A 19,132-nucleotide genomic window follows, 5' to 3' on the forward strand; every position below is an offset into this window, starting at 1 on the left:
AAGTCAGAGCCATGAAGGTCACACTGAGTCCGAACTGCGCGCGCGCGCGCGCACACAGACATACACGCGTGCGTGGGAGGATGAGTGTCAATCGCCATGGGCCCTGCCCCACCTCCTTCCCCCTTCTGGTTGCCAGGGTTACCTGGCCTGTTGTAGCCGAGGGAGCTTACAAACAGGTCATTATTAGATTTCACTAAATGAAAGGAGAAGGAGGATGGGAGGAAGCACAGGAAGAGGGGCTAGAAAGCAGTACATTTGGTACCTGGTCCCTCACTGGGGATTTGTGGGACGAAAACCACCTCTAAATACCTCCACTATCATGTTCGACTTAATATCACAAGGTAGGGAGGGACAATGCTTGACCATTACGTAAAACGTCATTATTAAATCCAAATGAAAAGACAACAAAATGTATTTCCCTAATATAATTATTGCTACCATAATTTCTTTTCGTCTTTTTCCCCAATAACTGTTACATAGATGAGAGTTTCAATTTTGTTCATTGTGTTAAATTTTCCGTAAAGACTCTCTAATTACTTTCTTAAATTTGTTATATTAAGTAATCATTCAATTCAGACAGCCAAATAAATGCATCGATGATGCGGTTTTCATCGCGTGCTTATTGGTTGTGTGACTTCCGTGTTGGGCGCTTGGCGGGAAATGGGTGGCCATAACCCGGAAATGGTGCACTTTTTTAAAAACGCTATCTTGCGAGAGCCCGTCAAAACATAAAAGAAAAATTCACTTTCACTTTCAGGACTGGTCTTCTTAGGAGAAGGCACAGTCGGAAGAGAGGCCCTTCCCGGAAAACAAAAGTGATCACAACGGCCGTCATATGTACGCGTCAGGTCGTTTTGTCGTTGGCTCGATGGCGAGTGTTCGTCTTTAGTCGTTTCAAGTTGGCCCAAAGAATTGCAGCGCTAGTGTGAGTGAACATGAACCGTGTTGGCAACATGCGTGCGAGCGACGAGGAGACGCTCATGGACGACTTCTTGGCTTCCGTCGGACTGCATCGGAAACGGGTCGCCAAGGACGGGTCGTGCTTGTTTCGTGCCGTTGCCGAACAGGTAAAAACGAACTGACCGAATGTGACAGGGAGTTAAATGTCCGCATTGTAGCCCGTGTGACGTCATCAACTAACAGGAAGCTTATACTTTTTATATTGTATTTTATTTTCTTTAGTGTCACTTGTTTTCAGGCAAAATATATTACATACCATTAAAGGAACCCCTGTAAATTGATTTTTAATAAGTGTCGCTATGGTGACATATTCCCCACCCCCCTGAAAATTAAGAATTACTCTCTCATATGAAGAATATGGGACACAGTCATTATATACAGTACTGTACATCATCTATTGCGTTCTAACCTTAGTTTGACTGCAGTGTGAATATTTTTGCTCATTTCTCAGCATCCCCAAAAATATGAGAAATTGATGAGGGCCCAGATACGATCCCTGGCATCCCGACTCTCAATGCAAATTTCCACATTGTGGGACAAATCTTCTCTTATCAATAATTTACACTTCGTTTAATCTCATCTACATATGTCAGATTTTAACCATTTGAGAAAATGAGTACTTGTCTCACTCGTGTGTGGAATGTCTCTGTCAAATCCTAAAATTTTGCACACACTTTGCTTAACAGTAACGTTGAATGTTCACAGCTAAATACAAAGAAAATACCCTTATTTGACCTTTTTGTTGTGCGCTCAAATTTTCTCATGTATGCTCTCGTTGCAGGTTCTTCACTGCCAAAGTCTTCACGCGCAAGTTCGGGCCCAGTGTGTTCGTTTCCTGAGGCAACATAGAGAGATCTATGAGGCAGTGAGTGAATGTTAAATTCGGAGGCACTCGGAGCAAGATTGTTTATATTTGTCAGGTGTTGCCTCGACGCATTTACCCCAAAAGTAGCTTGAGCATATGCGGAAGTTTGGACACCTTCGGCAACGATTCACCCTCTCCATCAGATGGCGTTGTGCTCAAAATTGCTGTTTTGTGTCTTCTGTTTTGTATTTTGTCCTTTTACTGCTATGCTTTGTGTTTTTGTGTGTTTCCTGTGTTGCCTCCACAAAAATTGCTTAGTGTTCCACAGTAGCATGACAGAAATGTTATTCTTAACATTTTTATGTAATATTATCAACCTTAAGTAGAGGATATTGAAAAGCTACTTAATAATTCAATTAAAATGTATTGCAGCCGAAAATTAGGTCGAATTATATCTCCATTTGTTTTTTAAAAAATATTTTTTAACAAACCAGTAAAAATGTTATTTTGCAAATTTCCCCATTTTAGGATTGGTAAAGGTTTATCTTTTAAGGTTGAACGCTAAAGTTAACATAACTAAACTTTACTTCCGAAGTGATTCACTTTTCTGGTGCCAGGTTTTATATATATATATAAGTAACATACTGTAACATATTCTGTAAAAAATATAATTGCTAAAAATAACCTATAAAGCAAAACCTGTTACTGGTGCTGCAACCAAACCACAATTTTATTCCTTTGTCTACCTAAAATTGGCGCATGTTGCAATTAGTTATAATCGACTTGACCTCAGGAGCTGCTTGGTTTGCCTCTTGAACTTTACCGTGCGCGTGTGTGTGTGCAGTTCATCGAAGGTGATTTTGAAGCGTACCTGCAGCGGCTTCAGGACCCGCAGGTATGACCTCATTGTACTCTTAACACAATACAACTGAACACCTTCTTGTTTTTGTCTCAACTAATGCTGACATTGTTGTTGTTTTTGCAGCAGTGGGCAGGCGAGGTGGAGATGAACGCGCTGGCCGTCATGTTCGAGTAAGCACAAATTTGTATGTCTACTCTCGTTTTGGATCTTACTAAAGCGTTTAACGAGGTGTGTGTGTGTGTGTGTGTGTATAGGAGGGACTTTGTTATTTTTCAAGAGCCTGGCAAATCTCCAGTGGATGTTACGGGCAACAAGTTCCAGGAGAAGGTCTGCGATTTCTTTTTTTGACACAATTTCTACCACCTACGTTGACACATACGCTGTGTATACCCTAAAATGTCAGTGTCGGGTGTCTAAACTCTATTTTTTTTTCTTCTCTTCCCCCAGGTTCAGCTGTCTTTTCTGAACGGGAATCATTACGACAGCGTTTATCCAGTCAGCCGTATAAAAAATGCCGCGCTCTGCCAGTGTGAGTCCCAGATTTAGTCCGTGTGGAAATAGAAAGCCTTTTGAGCTACTTTCAATGATGTACTAGTACGCCCTTCATCGTCACTAGAAGTGACTGCTAATGTTCCCCCCGTAGTGTTTGACATTTCTGCACGCTAGTCGAGCAACGTTAAGAATAAGTCGTATAGAAATCCTCCAACTGCTTTATGAAATGTCAATTTAGCGTTTGGTGAATAGATCTTGGGGAAGGCCCATCCGTCTGTTTACAGTACCAGTAAGACAGGTTACTAGTGAGGCCAAACTGTGCTGTAGCTGACCACAGTGTGATAATAATACTCTTAATTATAATAGATAAAAATCAGCAAATTACTAGTGGGGAAAAAAAGGACTGCTTAGTCGCAAGTCATTCTACTAGTGCACTAAATCATCTTAGTAGTGAGGACCAAGCGTGTACTAGTGCATGGGCCTGAAATGACTTTCCATAATGTGGTTTCCTGGAGTGCTGCAAGACTTGTGCCGCCTGTGTTTTTGCGCTACAGCCATCTTGTACGAGCTGCTGTACGCGGACGTCTTCCAGCTGAGCCGGCACACCGTGGCTTCCTGTCGTCCGAGCGGCCGAGCCTGCGAGCGGCTGACTGACGACAACTTGGCGCCCTGCGCCAGCAGCGACGACTCAGACTCGGACGCCAACAGCTCGTTCAAGAGCAACAACAGCAGGACAAAGGTGACACCAACGTTTGGCGTATTCGGTTTTTGGCCTCGCAGGATGTACCTAAAGTGCTCTATAAGCTTTCCACGTCACGTTAGTGCTGTGCTTCTCAATTATTTTCTGTTACCCCCCCTTGCAAGAAGAAAACTATTCACGCCCCCCCGCACCGCCACCCACTCTCCGCCGCAATTATGAATAATAGCATTTTCGTAGCAAAGCAAACCTACACCGTCGAGTTAATACTCGACTATGAGAGCGCCACTGCCAACTACTGGCGTGAATGTGCAATTACACTTTATTGTAGTACGGCGGATAAAAAGCATGTTCCCCAGGTTCACACGCGTCCCCCTCAGCATCGCACCGCCCCACTATTTGAGAAGCACTGACTTGGTATGACCTAACTTTTTTTTTTTTTTCTGTGGTGAATGTAAACCTCCAAATGCTCTTTGTGTGAGTCCAGGGGCGGGGCTGCGGCCTTCTGTTGCCAGAAAGCGTGCAGCGTTCCCTGAGTGAGAGTCTGTTCCGAAATGTTGCGTATGACGTGTGGCAAAAGTCCAAGAAGGGTACGGCAGGTGTACGATTTTTCTCCCATGTCAATAAAACCGCACACGCTTAGAAATTCTAAATGTCTTTCAGCACAACAAAAGCGGGATTATTGCATGGCTGCGGGGATGCAGTACACTGTGGGCCAACGATGTCAGGTCTTGCACACTTTGAAAAAAAAAAAATTCTTTTTAAATCTTTCCGCAGACTAATTGCCGCTCTGATGATTGTAGGTGTGGCGAGATGGAAGTGAAAAAAGCTACGATGGCACAATCGAGGAGGTCCCGCCTGGTGATGGGCTGGTGACGGTTTACACGGAAGAGGAAGGCCAACTGTACGTCTCACATAAATACAAATTACAAACGTTATGGACGACTGGTTTGCACGTCTGCCTCACAAAATGCAGAGGCGGAGTTTGCATGTTCTCCCCGTGCCTATGTGGGTTTTCTCCGGGTGCGCCGGTTTCCTCCCACATTCCAAAGACATGCATGGTAGGTTAATGGGACAGTCTAAATTGGCCCCAGGTGTGATCGTGCAATTAAATGGTTGTTCGTTCATGTGTGCCCTGCGATCGGCTGGCAACCAATTCAGGGTGAACCTCGTCTACTGCCCGAAGACGGCTGGGGTGGGCTCCAGTACGCCCGCGACCCTCGTGAGGAAAAGCGACTCGGATAATGAATGGATGTTATGTCATGAACAGTAGACCCCCGAATATTTGCAGTTTGCCAACCTTGAATTTACCCATTCGAGTCCCCATTCAACTCTCCAAATTTTGGGGGAATAATTTTACATATTATAATATAATAATATGCATTTTAAATATTTAAACACTTTTTTTCATGTTGATTGGTAGCTCCTTATTTTTTTCTTTTAGGGTAAGTTTTTTTTTTCTCAGTACATTTATATCGGTCACAATCCTTAAGATGACGTAATATTAGTTTGTTTTTTTGTTTTTTTTATTGAAGAGGTTTCAGAATTTAGGCCTGAGATTATTTTTATCTTTTCTGTCTCCATATTTTACTCTGCTGTTTGTGTTCTTATTACTGTTCCTTAAAGCATTACAAAACCATGACACTGATGCTTTTATTAGCCCAGCTATGGCGTTTTACCGTTTGTTAGCATTAAGCTAAACAAACATACCTAAGGCACCGCAAAAAAAAAAAAAACTGCATAATTGCTTGTGTTTCTCAAAATATGCATGTCATGCTAACGGCTGCACACGTCTGACGGCAGACGTGTTCCTCTGCGGAACCTGCGACCCATGACGTCAGAGAGCCCGGGATGGAGCGCTGTACTCCGTCGGGAGAGGAGAATTAGTAATGGACAGCAAGGTATTGGCATGTTTGATCATTTGAAATGTCGGGTGACAATGTTGTTAAATGCGCTTTCCTCTCATGTGATGTCCATGTCAAGGGTGAGGCGTGCTTTGTCTTCCAGAGGGGGCTCGTGGCACTGGCAAGTCCGGACAAAAGTCGTCCTCTGGTCCCAGAGTGTGCTCTCCGGGCCAAAGCGGACGCGTGCACCAGCCCAAATCGTGGCCGCCGCATGAAGACCCGAGACGGTGTAGGTAAGTGTAGAACCGGGCCTGCTTCATTTGAGCGCAACATCGTTCCACGTTGGTGTTCTTCAGGGGGAGTACATCGGCCGCGTCGTCTTTTGGGCTGACTGAGGAGGAGCGTTTGGCCAAAGAGGAGGATCTGAAGAAAGTGGCGCTGGTGGAGATCCATCGCAGGGACGAGCTCAGCTTCCCGGCTCTCGGGGCTAGGAAACCACGCTTGGGTCTTCTTCAGAGTCCAGTTGAAGATGCTGGGACACGGTCGTCTGCTGAGGAAAGACAGAAGAGCGCCCCTGGACCTCTCCAAAGCGCTGATGCGTCCTCCTTGTCTCCTCCTTCCCCGGACTCCGCTGTGCCGTCCTCAAATATTCCCCCTCCTGCACCGGCGGGCGTCCCAGCTCCCACGTTCATCGCTCCCATCGCACCGTCTCCAGCGGCCGCGTGGGCTTTGGTCCCTCGTTTGCCCTCACCCAGTCCTCCAATGCACCCGAGCTCCTCGTCTTCATCACCGGTGCCTCCTCTTCCACAAGTCACAGATGCCCTTCGACTTTCAGCTCAGAGGCCAAGTAAGACATTTCCCCAACGTTTTTGTGAGAAGTGTGCATCAAGAGTTCTCTGATTTCTTTCCAGATGCTGCGAGTGTGTCAGTGCTCCACGACGAGGGTGGTGCAAGTACAGACCAAAGTGCCGCTCAGGAATTGACGGACCGAGTTGCTGATGTCAGCGGCAAAGCACGGGATCCCCCACAGGACCATCAGGTCCAGTCGGAGCCTACTTCTTCTCCCCTTATCAATCCGACACTCCGGAATCCCTGTGACGATTCACCAGCTCACGGTGGCTCGCCTGTTCCGGCCGCCGGCTCCCCACAATTGTTGACCCCGACTCCCCTCCCACTCGGACACCCCCCGACTCTCCCCGGAGGCATCCTCGTGCACCACCTCTACCAGGACCCCCTGTACCCCGGCTTCCCCCAGGGAGACGACGGCAGTGTGCTCCCAGCTCCGGAATTCTCTTTGCGCACTTCGGGAGAAGACCTCCCCCAGGGTGAGGAATGTTGCAGCACATCATGTCATGCAGTCCACTTTGCTGATTTGAATGGTTTTTCTTCTCCAGATGTAAACATCCTGAGGTTTTTCTTCAACTTGGGTGTGAAGGTAAAGATCATCAACACCATGCTTGTAGCATGTACACACGCCATCATGAAACTTGTTCCGGCTCTTAAAATATTCAGAAGAGACCACCTTCCCATTAGGCTCATCAGCAGTATTAATGATCCGCCGAAATAACACGTCAACGCAAAGAGATATGACCTCACACATGGCAAATTAGTCGGCACACAAGCCTGTTACCCAAATGATCTTTAGCCAATGAAGGCAACCTTTGACATTAACAGCAGTGGCGGGCTGTGCATTTCACACGCAGGCCTTCAGTGAAGTCCGACTTGAATCAATCCCCGTCATATTGCCATCATTTATGACACCACGGCTGGAGACATAATATACAGAAAGACACTTAAGCACTAATGAGTGAGTGTTGGACGACATGGCGTCTCTTGAAAGGTCTGTCTTGAAAATGGCCTCCTAAGTGTATCTGCAATTAAATTCCCTCCTTCGGCCATTGCGATTTAAAAGAGCGAGATTTTTGAACGGTTGCCAGTTACGACTTTCGGATGTGTTGATTCCGCATAGTGCTGCCCCCTCATGAGTGAGTATCCAATCACAAACCTGCCTATCAACTGTATGAGCCCCAACACACACACAGAATAGACGCCCGCACGATTGTATCTGAAGGCCTCGGACGGATAGTGCGTGCTACTGGTATTGTGAAATCTGCCTGGCAACACGAGCTAGCTGAATTCTGATTGGATAAAAACTCTCAGCTAAAAAAATCAACACAAGGATATAATAAGACATCAATGTGAAGACTATGATGATGATTTCTTGATTATGTGAGGCCAGCAGAGAAGGCCTTGACCACCCACCACTGATTAAAACACTCAAACTTTCAGGAATACTGGCAAATTGTGACGGCAACGTGCGCATTGTTGTCAGTGCATGAAGGTCATGCGAGGACCACCAACGAAAAAGCTAAAAAACTCTAGGGCCAAACTTGTACAGTACTCGTACTTATTGCTTTGGAGTGAGCTCCAAAATGACAAATGCAATATTTTGTGAGATACCATATTCCGTCAAGAACCAATTTTCAAATGCATATGTTTGTTGTTGTGCTTCAGGCATACACCTGGCCCTTCTACATGCCCTACCTGTACCTGCTGCCCCTCCAGCAGGCCCACATCATGCAGCCCCGAAACCCGCCGTCCCAGATCCCTCACTGCCCTCCCCATGGCCCATTCCGGCCCGCGTGTTCCTCTGCGGCGGTTGCCTCGCAACCAGGTGAACCCGCTAACGGCTATGCTGACGCGTGGCCCGCACCCCACAAGCCGGCGTACCAAGCGTTGCCCTGGCAACAGCAGCAGCCGCCGACTCCAGAGTGTGCCGTGTTGCCGTCACACCCGCAGGACCGCCACGCCACTGTGCTCCACAGAGGCTCTCTGCAAGCTTTTCCAGGCAACACAGCGCTTGCATATCATACGGGTAACCAACATTACGCAACGGAACTCACAAAAATTGGGGTACGGTACTGCCTTGACATACAAGTGACCTGAGTTTTTCAAAAATGTATTTTTTATTTATTTATTTTTTTAAATATATAATTCTAGTTTACAATATTATAGGGTGCTGGGAAAAAAAAAAAAAAAGCTTGGACGTTTTTATGTAAAGGTTGCTGAAACGGATTAATTGCCTTTCAGTTCATTTCAATGCGGTCAGATGTTTTGAGATACAAGCATGGTCACAGAACAAATTAAACTCATCTCAAGACACCACTGCATTCTGCCTTTGGGTGAAATTTCAGGAAGAATCTACTCTGCATTGTAACCTTTCCAGGTGAACGAAATTAGTAGCTTTAAAGAAGGCCAACTGAAGTTGACGTGAAAGGGATTTTGTGCATTGTTGGTTCATCCTGAAATTCCACCTGGTAGCCCAATATGCAAACTTTTGAGGACTAGTGTTTGTTGACTCGTATATCTTGTAAATGACAAGATTTTTCCCCGTCTTCAGGGGAGGAGGGCATGAACGTGATGCGGCGGCCTGACAACACCCCAACACTGGTACTGTATGTCCTTGTCACAAAACTCTTTTTGGTGGATGTCCCACATATTCTAAAGCGCTTTCCCTTCTGTGAATGTGTTGTGGCGGGTGCTATCAGGGAAATGGGTTGTTGTGGTGCAGGAGGCGCGGGGGATGTTAAGGGGGCAGAAAAGTCGGGTTTTGATTTTCATGTTGGCACGGGAGGGCAAGCGGTAGTCAAAAGCAGCGAGAAAAAAAGCTCGACACTTAGCTGGACTTGTCATGAATCGTGCTTTTTTTTTTCTTCAGGGGTAAACCTGTTTTTTGAGAGGGGCCTCTTTTTTTTTTTGTCTTAAGTTAAATGGTTGTAAAATATCATTTGGATGGATTGTCCAAGACAAATCCTCCATTTCAGAAGCTGGCAGTAAAGCACCAAAAGTTGTTTGCCAACCACCACAACACGACAAATTCAACAAACAAAACATACTAGTATTTTTAAAAACAATTTGGGGAAAATTATGAAATTAGGCGAATGAAAGTGTCTCTTGTCCCAGCCACTTTTTGTTTTGTTCCCATTTTGGTGGCACTTTGCCATCTGTCAATCGTCTTAAAATGCTCACTTGTGGTTCAAATGACCAACTGTATCCATTTTCCTTTTTCACGAAGGGAAGGACAGTCCCTTTGGCTCGCCTCCCTGCAGGAGGTCACATGACGCCTCCTCCTCCTCATCGTCACCCGTCAGTGGGCTGCAACACCGAGGAGGCCGACGAGTCGTCGCCGGGCAGACGCTACGGCGGACGACGACCGGGCTGGCGAGGAGGATCCAGGCGGCGACGTGGACGAGAACCTGGCAACTATTTCTGACGCACTTGAGCCAATAAAGATGTAGAAACCGCAACTTTTCTCTTGTCATGTCCGTATCGTTTCCTCCGGGGATTTTTTTTTGTTTGTTTTTTAATGGAGCGGCGTTATGTCCAGCGTAACCAGTGGGTATTTTAGGCAAAAGTGAACTAAGCAGCTGCGTCCCTGCTCAAGAGCAACGAACAGTCAACAGAACATAGTGACGTGTTTTTATTTTTATTATTTACATATGTTGTGGAGGACAACTTGGCAGTGAACGGAATGACAAAGTTTGCAAAAAAATCCAACAGTGAAATCAAATTTTTTTTGCTTCAGGCTCCATAGACGCGTGCTTCTGCTCCGCCCCATCCAGTTGGGCAGCAACGGTACAAATCAGTCAGCTATGAAAATTGTCCTAATTATTTTAATGACCCTTGACTAGTAAATTGGAAAAGTAAAACAAAACAAAATGTATTGCTTCCTCTCTGAAGCAACTCATGACAGGTCGTCCGTGAGTAACCTGACCTATCGCTCCAAACTACGACCAGCCAAATGGGAAGACCCAAACAAAAATATTATTTACAGGTATACAGCAGCGGAGAAGACTCGCAATTTGCTTTGTACATTTAAGGGGAAAATATGCAAGTCTGATATAATGTCTCAAATCTTTTTTACCCGCTTTTTAAAACTAACAGCAGAGGAGCCAACTCTTCAAATTCAACCTTTGATTAGATAGACCAAAACTTGTCACAACCAAGTTTGATTAGCAAAACTGGTGTGTCGTAATGGCCGCACATTACTCGAAATAACATGTCGGGTGAGCGTCATGCGTTTCAATGAAACGTTTTGGGTTTTTGTTGAGACAGGTGAAGTGAGGGGGGGGGGGAGATGCTTGAAGAACATGAAAGCGATTGGTCACATTTCATGGAAAGACATCTGTCGGCTTCTCTGAAAACTTCACCACTCTCAGCGTGATGTCCGGGGGAAGCCCTCGAGCCACCAGCTCCTTCTTCAGCTGCAGGACAACAAGCGGCACGTCAACTGTGTGCATCCATGTGTTGCGTATGTGACGTGTTGACGGCATACCCGCGGTAAGGCGATGTTTTCGATGTCGTATTCGGTCGTGTGGCTTCGGGACACGAATGTGGCATCCAGGGCAAAAGTCACTAAAGACAAAAGTCACGTAGCTTTCATTTGTTGTGCCTGGTGAACAAGTGGCAGTGGTGAGCCGTTTTTGTCTCATTAGATTTCATCTTGTATGTGTTTGCAGTGCCTCATCTGCCCAGAGCAACCCCGCGAACGAACTTCAACCCAAAGAAGTACTGCGATTTCTTCAAACAATCCGAATTCAAAGTCGCAAGATAGCTTGCCTACAATAAGCTTCTCAAAACCACAGCTGGACAGTCCCTCCCTGGGGTCAAAAAATGCCTCAGAATGCGTCAAAAGCGCCACAACCAACTGGTTGTGTATGAAGAGACGTGAGAGAGCAGTGTGCGTTCAAACGTGCGTGCATTTCCTTATTCTGACTTCACGTAACTCAGGCGTTCCGCTTGCTACTGGGGCATACCAATACAAGGGGGGGAGGGGTACCAAGACAGAGAGAAAAGAGGGGAAGTCAAATTGTAGCCAGATAATGATTGTCATGGGGATTGTGATATTGCCCACCCCCTATTTTAATGGTATGCCCCAGTAGCAGGTGGGAAGCGCGGGTTACGTGACGTCAGAATAAGGAAATACAGGCACGATTGAACGCACGCTTTTGTCTCACGTCTCTTCTTAAACCAAAAATGATCTTTAAATAATCCCCTGCCGTTAGCATCTCTCCCGTGGCGGCGTCATGCATTTTTTGCGGGGGCCGCAACGAGGTTCGGGGCCGGCAATTTTTATGAATAAGGACGCATTTGGTTCCGAGACCGGGACTGACCAGCAAAAGAAGTTCAAGTGCCCAGCTCTGAGCAAAAGTGCTTGACTTGCAGAACTTGCTGTTTCATTGCATTTTTTTTTATTAGCAATGATCGGCCCACCACTGCCACAGGATGACGTTGTTAAATTCTTTCCAGAAGACACAGTAAGAAACTCGACTCACAGTGGTCGACTGCCACGTAGACACAACACATCTTCGAGTGGAATTTGCTGTGGGAGAGCATTATTGATGTGTTAGTATGCCAAGTGTGCCAGTGAGCAAAGAGCAAATCTATACGTACACGTTTGGATTTAGAGTAGCTTCCACAACGTAACAGATGGTTTGACGTAACCCCGAATCCTCTGGAGTCGGCGTCCAGGCAAGAACAAAGTGTCCCTCGTCCACCATCGTCTTCGTCACGCCGGCCGGCCCACTGAACAGTATATCTGAGAGTCTAGCAAACAAGTCCACATGATGTTATCCACATATTTGGACACCATTGGCCTAAAGCACATTGTTGATATGAATTTGTATGATCATTATTACTGTTATTAACTTTACTAGTGTACTCTAAACTTTAACAGTATAACCGCATGTCATTTTAAACTATAGTAAATTGCTCGCTACACTTATGTTCAAGTAGCCAATGTAATAAGCGCACAAAAGCAATGTGTACTTTTGAAAATTGCACATGCAACACAGACATTAATCAGTTCTTTTTGTAAAACTCTTTTTTTTAATTTTTTTTTTTTTTAAAGAAGAATCTTGCCTAGGGTACCACCTTCGCTCGAGCCAGCCCTGTTTAGGGTACTTGTACGTAGAGTAGAAGACAGACTGATAAGCTGTCCACAAAGATGTCTGAACTTGTCACTACAGTGGCCCAGTGCAAATCACCCAAAAAATAAATAAATAAACACCAAATCAATAATTACGAACACAAAGACCAGGACATTCATCGGAAACAAAATGATGCACATCACAAAAGACGAAACACAACAGCAAATCTAAATATCAAATAATGAAACCAGGGGTGCCCCAAATCTTGTCGTGAAAAGGCCCAATCCAGCCTGTTTTTGATGTTTCCCTCCTCCAACACTCCTGATTCAAATAATTAAGAGCCTTTTCAGGCTTCTCTGAACTTGGTGATCATTTGAACAAAAAAAAAGTATATTGGAAATACAAGTAAAAACAAACCAACTTTCTTTTTGTTCGTTTGTGATTTTTGATTTTCAGTCTTGTTTTTTTTTTGGGGGGGGGGGTGATTTTTGATTTGTGTTTGTATGAACCTTTTTTGTTTAATTATTTCTATTTGTGATTTTGCTGTTGTGTTTTCTTTTTTTTGTGTTTGTTTTTGGGATGACCTCTTTTTGTTTAATTCTTTTTGTGATTTGCACTTCAGGACTACTGCACCTCTCTCTGCCCTTCGGTACGGCACTAATATTAGGCAATCAGTATCGCTGCTGAGCATGAGGTATTTTATTTTAATTGTTGTTTATTTGTCAGGTCACTAGTTCCAAAAAAAAAAATTGTGGTTGAGAACTGCTTCATACAATGTGCAACACATGCGACAGTCATCGGCTGCTACATAACCAGGAAGTGGTTTCCATCGGAAAGAATTGTTAATGACTAGATCCTTTGTAAGTGGAATATGACAAAGCAAAGTCGACAGTAGAAGGAATGATTGTATTTCTGTGGTGGTATTAAATTAATTATAAGCAACACTTACGTCGTTTCCGTTGCTATTGCGTAAATGTCAATCTCCAGTTTCCGGTTCACAAAGGCGTAGAAATGGTCTCCATCTAGAGGTGTAGGTTCTGTGAACGCGGGAATGTATTCTCCATACTCGCACGATGGTGCAGGTGGATCCACTGTAAACGTACATGAGAAAAGTTACAGTCACGAAATGTTTGCTAACAAGGACAAAGAGAAGGGAACTCAGGGAGATGAGAGGAATGAAAAGCGACACAGAATTGGCATCAGGTACGACGTTTTCGGACTACGTTTGCATTTTTTGGATTAATGGTAATTATCGGCGCTTCGCTCTGCGTCCCATCGCTCCAAAGGCTTCATTCTCGTCGCCCCACACGCAATTGACTTAAATTCATATTCACATTCACATTCAATACTCGGGAAACGCTCGCAATGCATTTGGTGCGAACCTAACATTCTAGTGACAGCCTAAAACGCTTAACGTAAAAAAAGCTCCACATCCAAAAATTGTTAAATCATCGCCAAAATGTTTGCGTAGACCCCTACTCATGGCCTCAGAAAATACAAATCGATAACCAAAGTATTACGGATGCTGTTCAGCGTTTCACACCAGTGGTCTTCGATCCTGTTCCTGGACTGTTTTCCATCTCCCCCTGCTACGACACACCTGCGTCAAACGATCAGCTCATCAGCAAGGCCTGCGGAACCAGGATATTGATCCTGATCATTTAAATCAGGTGTGTTGCGGCAGGGTAGCGGCCCTTGAGGAACAAGATTGAAGACCCCCCGTTTTAGCCTTTTGCCACCTGGCACTGGAGCGCCGTAAGGTGAGTCAAGTCCAAATGTGCACACTTTCTCACCCTGCAGAACAAACTGGATGGGGACTTCGCTGATCGTTTCATATTTATAGATAATTTTCTCATTCCCGTCGGAGTCCGTTAGAGTCAGGTCCTCAATAGCGTGGTCCTTCATGAGCAGCTGCACGGCGTACGTGCCCTCCACGCTGCTGTCGTTGTAGATGGGGTAGAATTTTAGATAACAACCCTGCAAAGCAGTAGAAGTCAGCACCGGACTCAAAATAAGGACGGTGTGTTTCTTTGGGGTGGGGCACACTTACTCCATCGAGTATTAAAATATCTGGGTTGTTGTCCGGGTAAAGAGGGTAACAATCCACATCATCTCCGTCGGGGTCAAAGACGGGCAGCCGCGAGTATGTTTCGCAGTTGGGAGAAACCCTTGGGGAGTCACGCAAACATTCTGTAACGCGGTAGCCGGTTGCCACGGGGCCCAAACTTCAGTGTCAAGGCGGACGTACCTGTAGACTGGAAGCATGGTGGCCAGGGGGGACGCATTTGGCCGGCCGGTGTCGGATCTGGTCCTCAGCTCGGCGTTCATCACGGCCAGCACATCCGTGACGTTATTGGCGACGTTGAGCCATTCCACGCCTTCCAGACTGGAAGAGCAAACATTAATATTATTTTTTTTAAGTTTAGTTTTTGAGTCCATTTGGTATGCACAGGATCCAGAATGAGCTCATCAAAAGGGGACAGCACTGACTGAGAGGTCTTGGAAAAAAAAAAAAACATTTGTTTGCATTCCCATGGTTTTGAAATGGAGCCAAGTGAAGACCAAAATGAGAGAGACAGCTCAGCTTTCTTCAAAGAAGAGAATTCAAGATGTTCACTGTCAAGTTGTTATTTAAAGCAACCACACAACCTTTGCTCTTCAATCTGATGTAGTCATATATTCTTTATCCTCGGTGAAAACGGACTAATATTGCCGCTTACTTGGACACGAACATTGGTATAACTCTCCGCTCGGGTTTGCAAGATTGTCTGATAATGTCGTCTAGTGGCCAAGGTGTGCCTCCAAAAGGAGCAGCACAATATCCAATGAATTGAAGAAAAAAAATTAAATAAAAATCTCAATAACTTAAATTCTCTTTAATTTTACGATTTTATTCATGACGTTTTTGCGATATCACACAGAGCTAAAAAAAAAAACGCATTACAAAAAAAAAAAAGTATATATATATATATACATATATATATTATTTTATTAATTTTTTTTTTTGGAGGGGCAGGCAGAAAACGTGTTTTGAGCGACAAATGTGGTCACGGGACAATTTAAGGGTTGTTCCGTGCCAAATCACCCCCCAAAAAATCTGAACATTTTAACCAAGTGAATTTAGAGTTGAATGAAACATGCTGAACAACACATAATCAAAATTTTAGCTTTATCGGAGGAGAGATCTGGGAGCTACGGCCCACCGATTTTAATTAGTTTTACAAAAAGGGGCGTGGCCGCCTCAATTATAGCTCAGGAACTACGGGGTCGGTCAATCTTCATGAAATAGATATTGTTGGAAAGCGACTTTAACAAGGAATCCCAATCTGCAAGCGCTTAGAAGATTGGTGCATTTTACAGCTTGACCAAAAAGTCGACCTTGTGGCTCACGTGATATTCACTTTTCTTTCATTAAATGTAATTTCTCACATTTTCGAAAACATACAATCTTCAGAGATGTATTTTTTTTATGAGTATATATTCGTTGAATATTAATGTAATGTTCATTTAGGGCTGCAAAATTAATCTAAATTCAATTACGGCTGATTATTCCACTCAACGTTTACAAAATTGGCATCGTGGTAAAAATGCAGTTATATACAGTATATATATTATAATATTGTAAAAATTGTCCTCATTTTACAATGTCTAATACTGTCGTGAGTATACTTGAGTTCAAAATTTGATTCAAATAGTTTTAAAGTTGCAACAGTTTGATGGCGATTTTTAAGTATGTTGTAAGTAAATTCCAATGCAGGGAAACCATACTCGGATTTATACATTTGTACATTTTTTTTAATTTAAAATATAAAATGCATTTGATTTGTCAGAGTATGGTTTTCATTTATACATTTTTTTGTTTTGTACTCCCCCCCCAAAAAATCCTTAAATAATCATGATTTCAATTATTATTAATAATGGTGATTTTTTTTATTTTTACTAAATTGAACAGCCCATTGTTCAATAAATTCATTTTAAGTTGAATATTAAATGCAAAAAACGCTTGGCTAAACCCACCCATAATTTAGGAAATCTCAAACACATTGGGTGGAGAAATTTTGAACTCGAGAGCGCAACGGCTACAATCATTCAAAAATATTCTCTTAAATATGGCCTTGGGTGGAGAATGTTCTAAATATTTTGTGTCAAGGTTTTTTAAAGGGTTCACGTTCCTCCATCTCAGTTTTTTCCACCTCATAAGCCCCGCTAAATCTATCAAGATCTTAAGATCTCTGTTTTAACATCTTTTTAAATTTTTTTTTTAAATATCGCATCATCATCCAAAACGACTGAATAAAATCTGATTTTTGACCTAGTAAGAAGTTATAATCACAAAAAGTTTCGATTCCTTGACCGCCGCCGTTAGCGACGAGGCAAAAAAACAAGGTTGTGGAGCGCCCCCGAAGATCCCAAAGGGCAAGCCGATGGACGCGAAGACTCACTGCAGCGTCAAATTATTGGAGACGTTGACGTGCACGACCACTTCATCCTGACACCACTCTCCCGGGTTCTCGTCCACCCTCTCCACGGACACCACGTTGATCGTGCACAGGTCCAACGGGCAGTCCACCACGGTGACGTTGCCGCACTCCTGGAAGGCCACCTTGTAGCGAATGACCGTCTGTGGAGCGTTGGCTTGTGAGAACAGACCTGAAGAAAGCAATCGCTGAAAGGATGCTGCCGGGAAGCGCAGCCGGTACGCACCGTATCGTTGGAACCTCGCTGGGGATGGTAGGTGAAAGCTGTGCCGATGAAATTGGACGCCTGGCAGCCGCAGGCCAGCAGCGACAAGACCAACAGGCAGCCACGCATGACGGACGACTGGACCGCACTGGCACGACTCGGGATAACAAGCCTCTGATGAGCGTCTGACGCCAGCGCCTATAAGCGGTCCGACTTGTTCCTGTCGAGGAAAATGACGCCTCCCCGGTCCCCGTAATTTACCATCAGAATGTAAAGGTGAGGCCTGGCAGGTTGCCATTGCGCAATTAACTTGTGCGCGCGAGTGTTCCGGGTCACGAGTGTTTTTTGCTCGATTGAGCAAACATTTGTTGCTTCATACAGCTTGGCTGGCTTGCAGTCGACTTCCAGATCATCTTGCAAATTTTCCTCCACACCTTTATGCCATTAGACGTCACGACAGATTTCTTCCATCCTGCTGCACAACGTTTGGCCCACCTGACGTTGGTCTGCTCTTATGCCAAGCCTCTGCAGTTTTTCGCCGACCAAAGACCATAACGCTCCTTCTCTGGATGTTTAAAGACCCCGGAAAAGGGAAATGCCGAGATTTGTTTCTAGGTATTTGAATATAATGACTGTGAAAACACCCAAAGATTGACAATTATGTCGTGCTAATTTGAGGAGATGTAGCCTTGAACTGTTTTCCACCGTTTCAGTTTCCCTGAATTATTTATTCCCTTTTTTTTTTTTTTTGCATAGCTAAAACACGGCCCAGTAACTCCCTTTGGCCCCTCGCTTACAAAATAAGAACTTCAGAGTCTTGCTTAATGACTAGCCAGCGCAATTGTGACGTACGGTTGCCTTTTAGAGCGCCTCGTCGTCAGCCACGAGTGCACGCGTGTCAAGCAGAGTTTTTCTATCTTTAACTCCAATGTGACCGACAGCGTGCGGACTTGAGCTTTGAGGTTTGGAGTGCCCCGTTGCTGTGGCGTTGCGGCAATAACTCTGTGGTGAAGTATATTCCCCACCTCACCTCCAGAGGCTTTGAGTGGATTTATTTTCAAGGCTGAAATGTGTAGTTATGTGTAGGCATCAGATGATTGCGTCCATTTTTTTTTTTAACTGATTCACTGCCATTGACGGATATAGACGCCAAAAAGTACATGAATTTTCCCTGGACTGGTACTGAATGAGTTTAAATTGGATTGACAGTTGAGCAAGTCATGATTTTAGCGCATCATGCAACATGACAAAGGGGAGAGGAACGTGCCCGCCCAATACGTCGCGTCTGGTCCACAGAAGCACTACCAGCCCGTAAGTCAAGGCGAGTTGTTTGTATAGCACATTTCATGTACAAGACAATTCAAAGTGCTATACATAAAAGATCAAAAGCAAACTACGGCCCGTGGGCCACATGCGGCCCGTTAAACGTTTTAATCCGGCCCGCTGAACTTGAAAAAAATGAATTGAATAGCCCTTGTTAATGTTTTATTTTCTAAATTCTGTGGTTTTTCAAAGACAGATATTTTGTTCTAATGCTTTTGTTCACTTTCATTTCAAATTAAATACTCGTACATCTTGCAGGTATTTTGGTCCAAGACCATTTTGCGATTTATTCTTTGACTCACTGGAAGCCAGTGTGGTGATCTGATAAAAAAAAGTTGCAATTGCCTGAGTTATTTATTTATTTATTTATGTTAAGTCCTGTAAAGACACCATCACAGTCATCTGGCCTACTGAAAATAAACTCACGATTGTCTGTGTCTGTTTGAGACCTAAAACAGTTAATTTGAGATATTCTTCTTGTTGTAATTGGCAGATTAGGTAATCGATTTGAAGTGGTTGCTAAAATTCTGAATGAAA

At 44.3% G+C, this 19,132-nt stretch overlaps 2 protein-coding genes across 3 annotated transcripts; one reads left to right on the forward strand and one right to left on the reverse strand.

Annotated features, from left to right (window-relative positions):
• The first annotated feature begins 631 nt into the window (after positions 1–631).
• On the forward strand, positions 632–9,967 carry otud4 (OTU deubiquitinase 4). 2 transcript variants are annotated; one of them, XM_088295124.1, is made up of 18 exons: positions 632–1,067; positions 1,742–1,825; positions 2,610–2,660; positions 2,751–2,797; positions 2,882–2,954; positions 3,075–3,156; positions 3,674–3,858; positions 4,304–4,406; positions 4,480–4,544; positions 4,620–4,720; positions 5,620–5,717; positions 5,824–5,953; positions 6,017–6,507; positions 6,551–6,985; positions 7,055–7,095; positions 8,175–8,535; positions 9,061–9,110; positions 9,736–9,967. In XM_088295124.1, exons 1-18 carry the CDS (start codon positions 936–938, stop codon positions 9,931–9,933), a joined length of 2,727 nt encoding a protein of 908 aa, XP_088151250.1. In that variant the 5' UTR covers positions 632–935; the 3' UTR covers positions 9,934–9,967. The 2 variants fall into 2 exon arrangements, with proteins under 2 accessions (XP_088151250.1, XP_088151251.1); XM_088295125.1 differs by having other exon boundaries at positions 6,572–6,985.
• Positions 9,968–10,130: 163 nt separating this feature from the next.
• LOC148338998 (uncharacterized) lies at positions 10,131–17,439 on the reverse strand. Its single transcript, XM_088292408.1, has 10 exons — positions 17,294–17,439; positions 17,032–17,210; positions 14,838–14,975; positions 14,640–14,757; positions 14,383–14,566; positions 13,539–13,680; positions 12,114–12,266; positions 11,996–12,042; positions 10,996–11,075; positions 10,131–10,924 (listed from the first exon to the last, which is right to left on the reverse strand). The coding sequence occupies exons 1-10, from the start codon at positions 17,399–17,401 to the stop codon at positions 10,832–10,834; spliced, it is 1,242 nt and encodes a 413-aa protein (XP_088148534.1). The 5' UTR covers positions 17,402–17,439; the 3' UTR covers positions 10,131–10,831.
• Positions 17,440–19,132: the final 1,693 nt, after the last annotated feature.

Source organism: Idiotropiscis lumnitzeri, chromosome 4 (genome assembly GCF_059441095.1).
Source record: "Idiotropiscis lumnitzeri isolate Australia: NSW breed Sydney's pygmy pipehorse chromosome 4, RoL_Ilum_1.0, whole genome shotgun sequence".
Classification (NCBI taxonomy): domain Eukaryota; kingdom Metazoa; phylum Chordata; class Actinopteri; order Syngnathiformes; family Syngnathidae; genus Idiotropiscis; species Idiotropiscis lumnitzeri.

Excerpts from the sequence above, each read along its gene's own strand:
- LOC148338998 (XM_088292408.1), bottom strand. The coding sequence starts at position 17,401 with ATGCGTGGCTGCCTGTTGGTCTTGTCGCTGCTGGCCTGCGGCTGCCAG. Across the intron at positions 14,976-17,031 it reads TCCAATAATTTGACGCTGCA|TCTGGAAGGCGTGGAATGGC; the intron begins GTGAGTCTTCGC and ends TTGCTCTTCCAG. Across the intron at positions 10,925-10,995 it reads AAAACATCGCCTTACCGCGG|CTGAAGAAGGAGCTGGTGGC; the intron begins GTATGCCGTCAA and ends GTTGTCCTGCAG.
- otud4 (XM_088295124.1), top strand. The coding sequence starts at position 936 with ATGAACCGTGTTGGCAACATGCGTGCGAGCGACGAGGAGACGCTCATG. Across the intron at positions 2,798-2,881 it reads GCGCTGGCCGTCATGTTCGA|GAGGGACTTTGTTATTTTTC; the intron begins GTAAGCACAAAT and ends GTGTGTGTATAG. Across the intron at positions 3,157-3,673 it reads AAATGCCGCGCTCTGCCAGT|CCATCTTGTACGAGCTGCTG; the intron begins GTGAGTCCCAGA and ends TTTGCGCTACAG.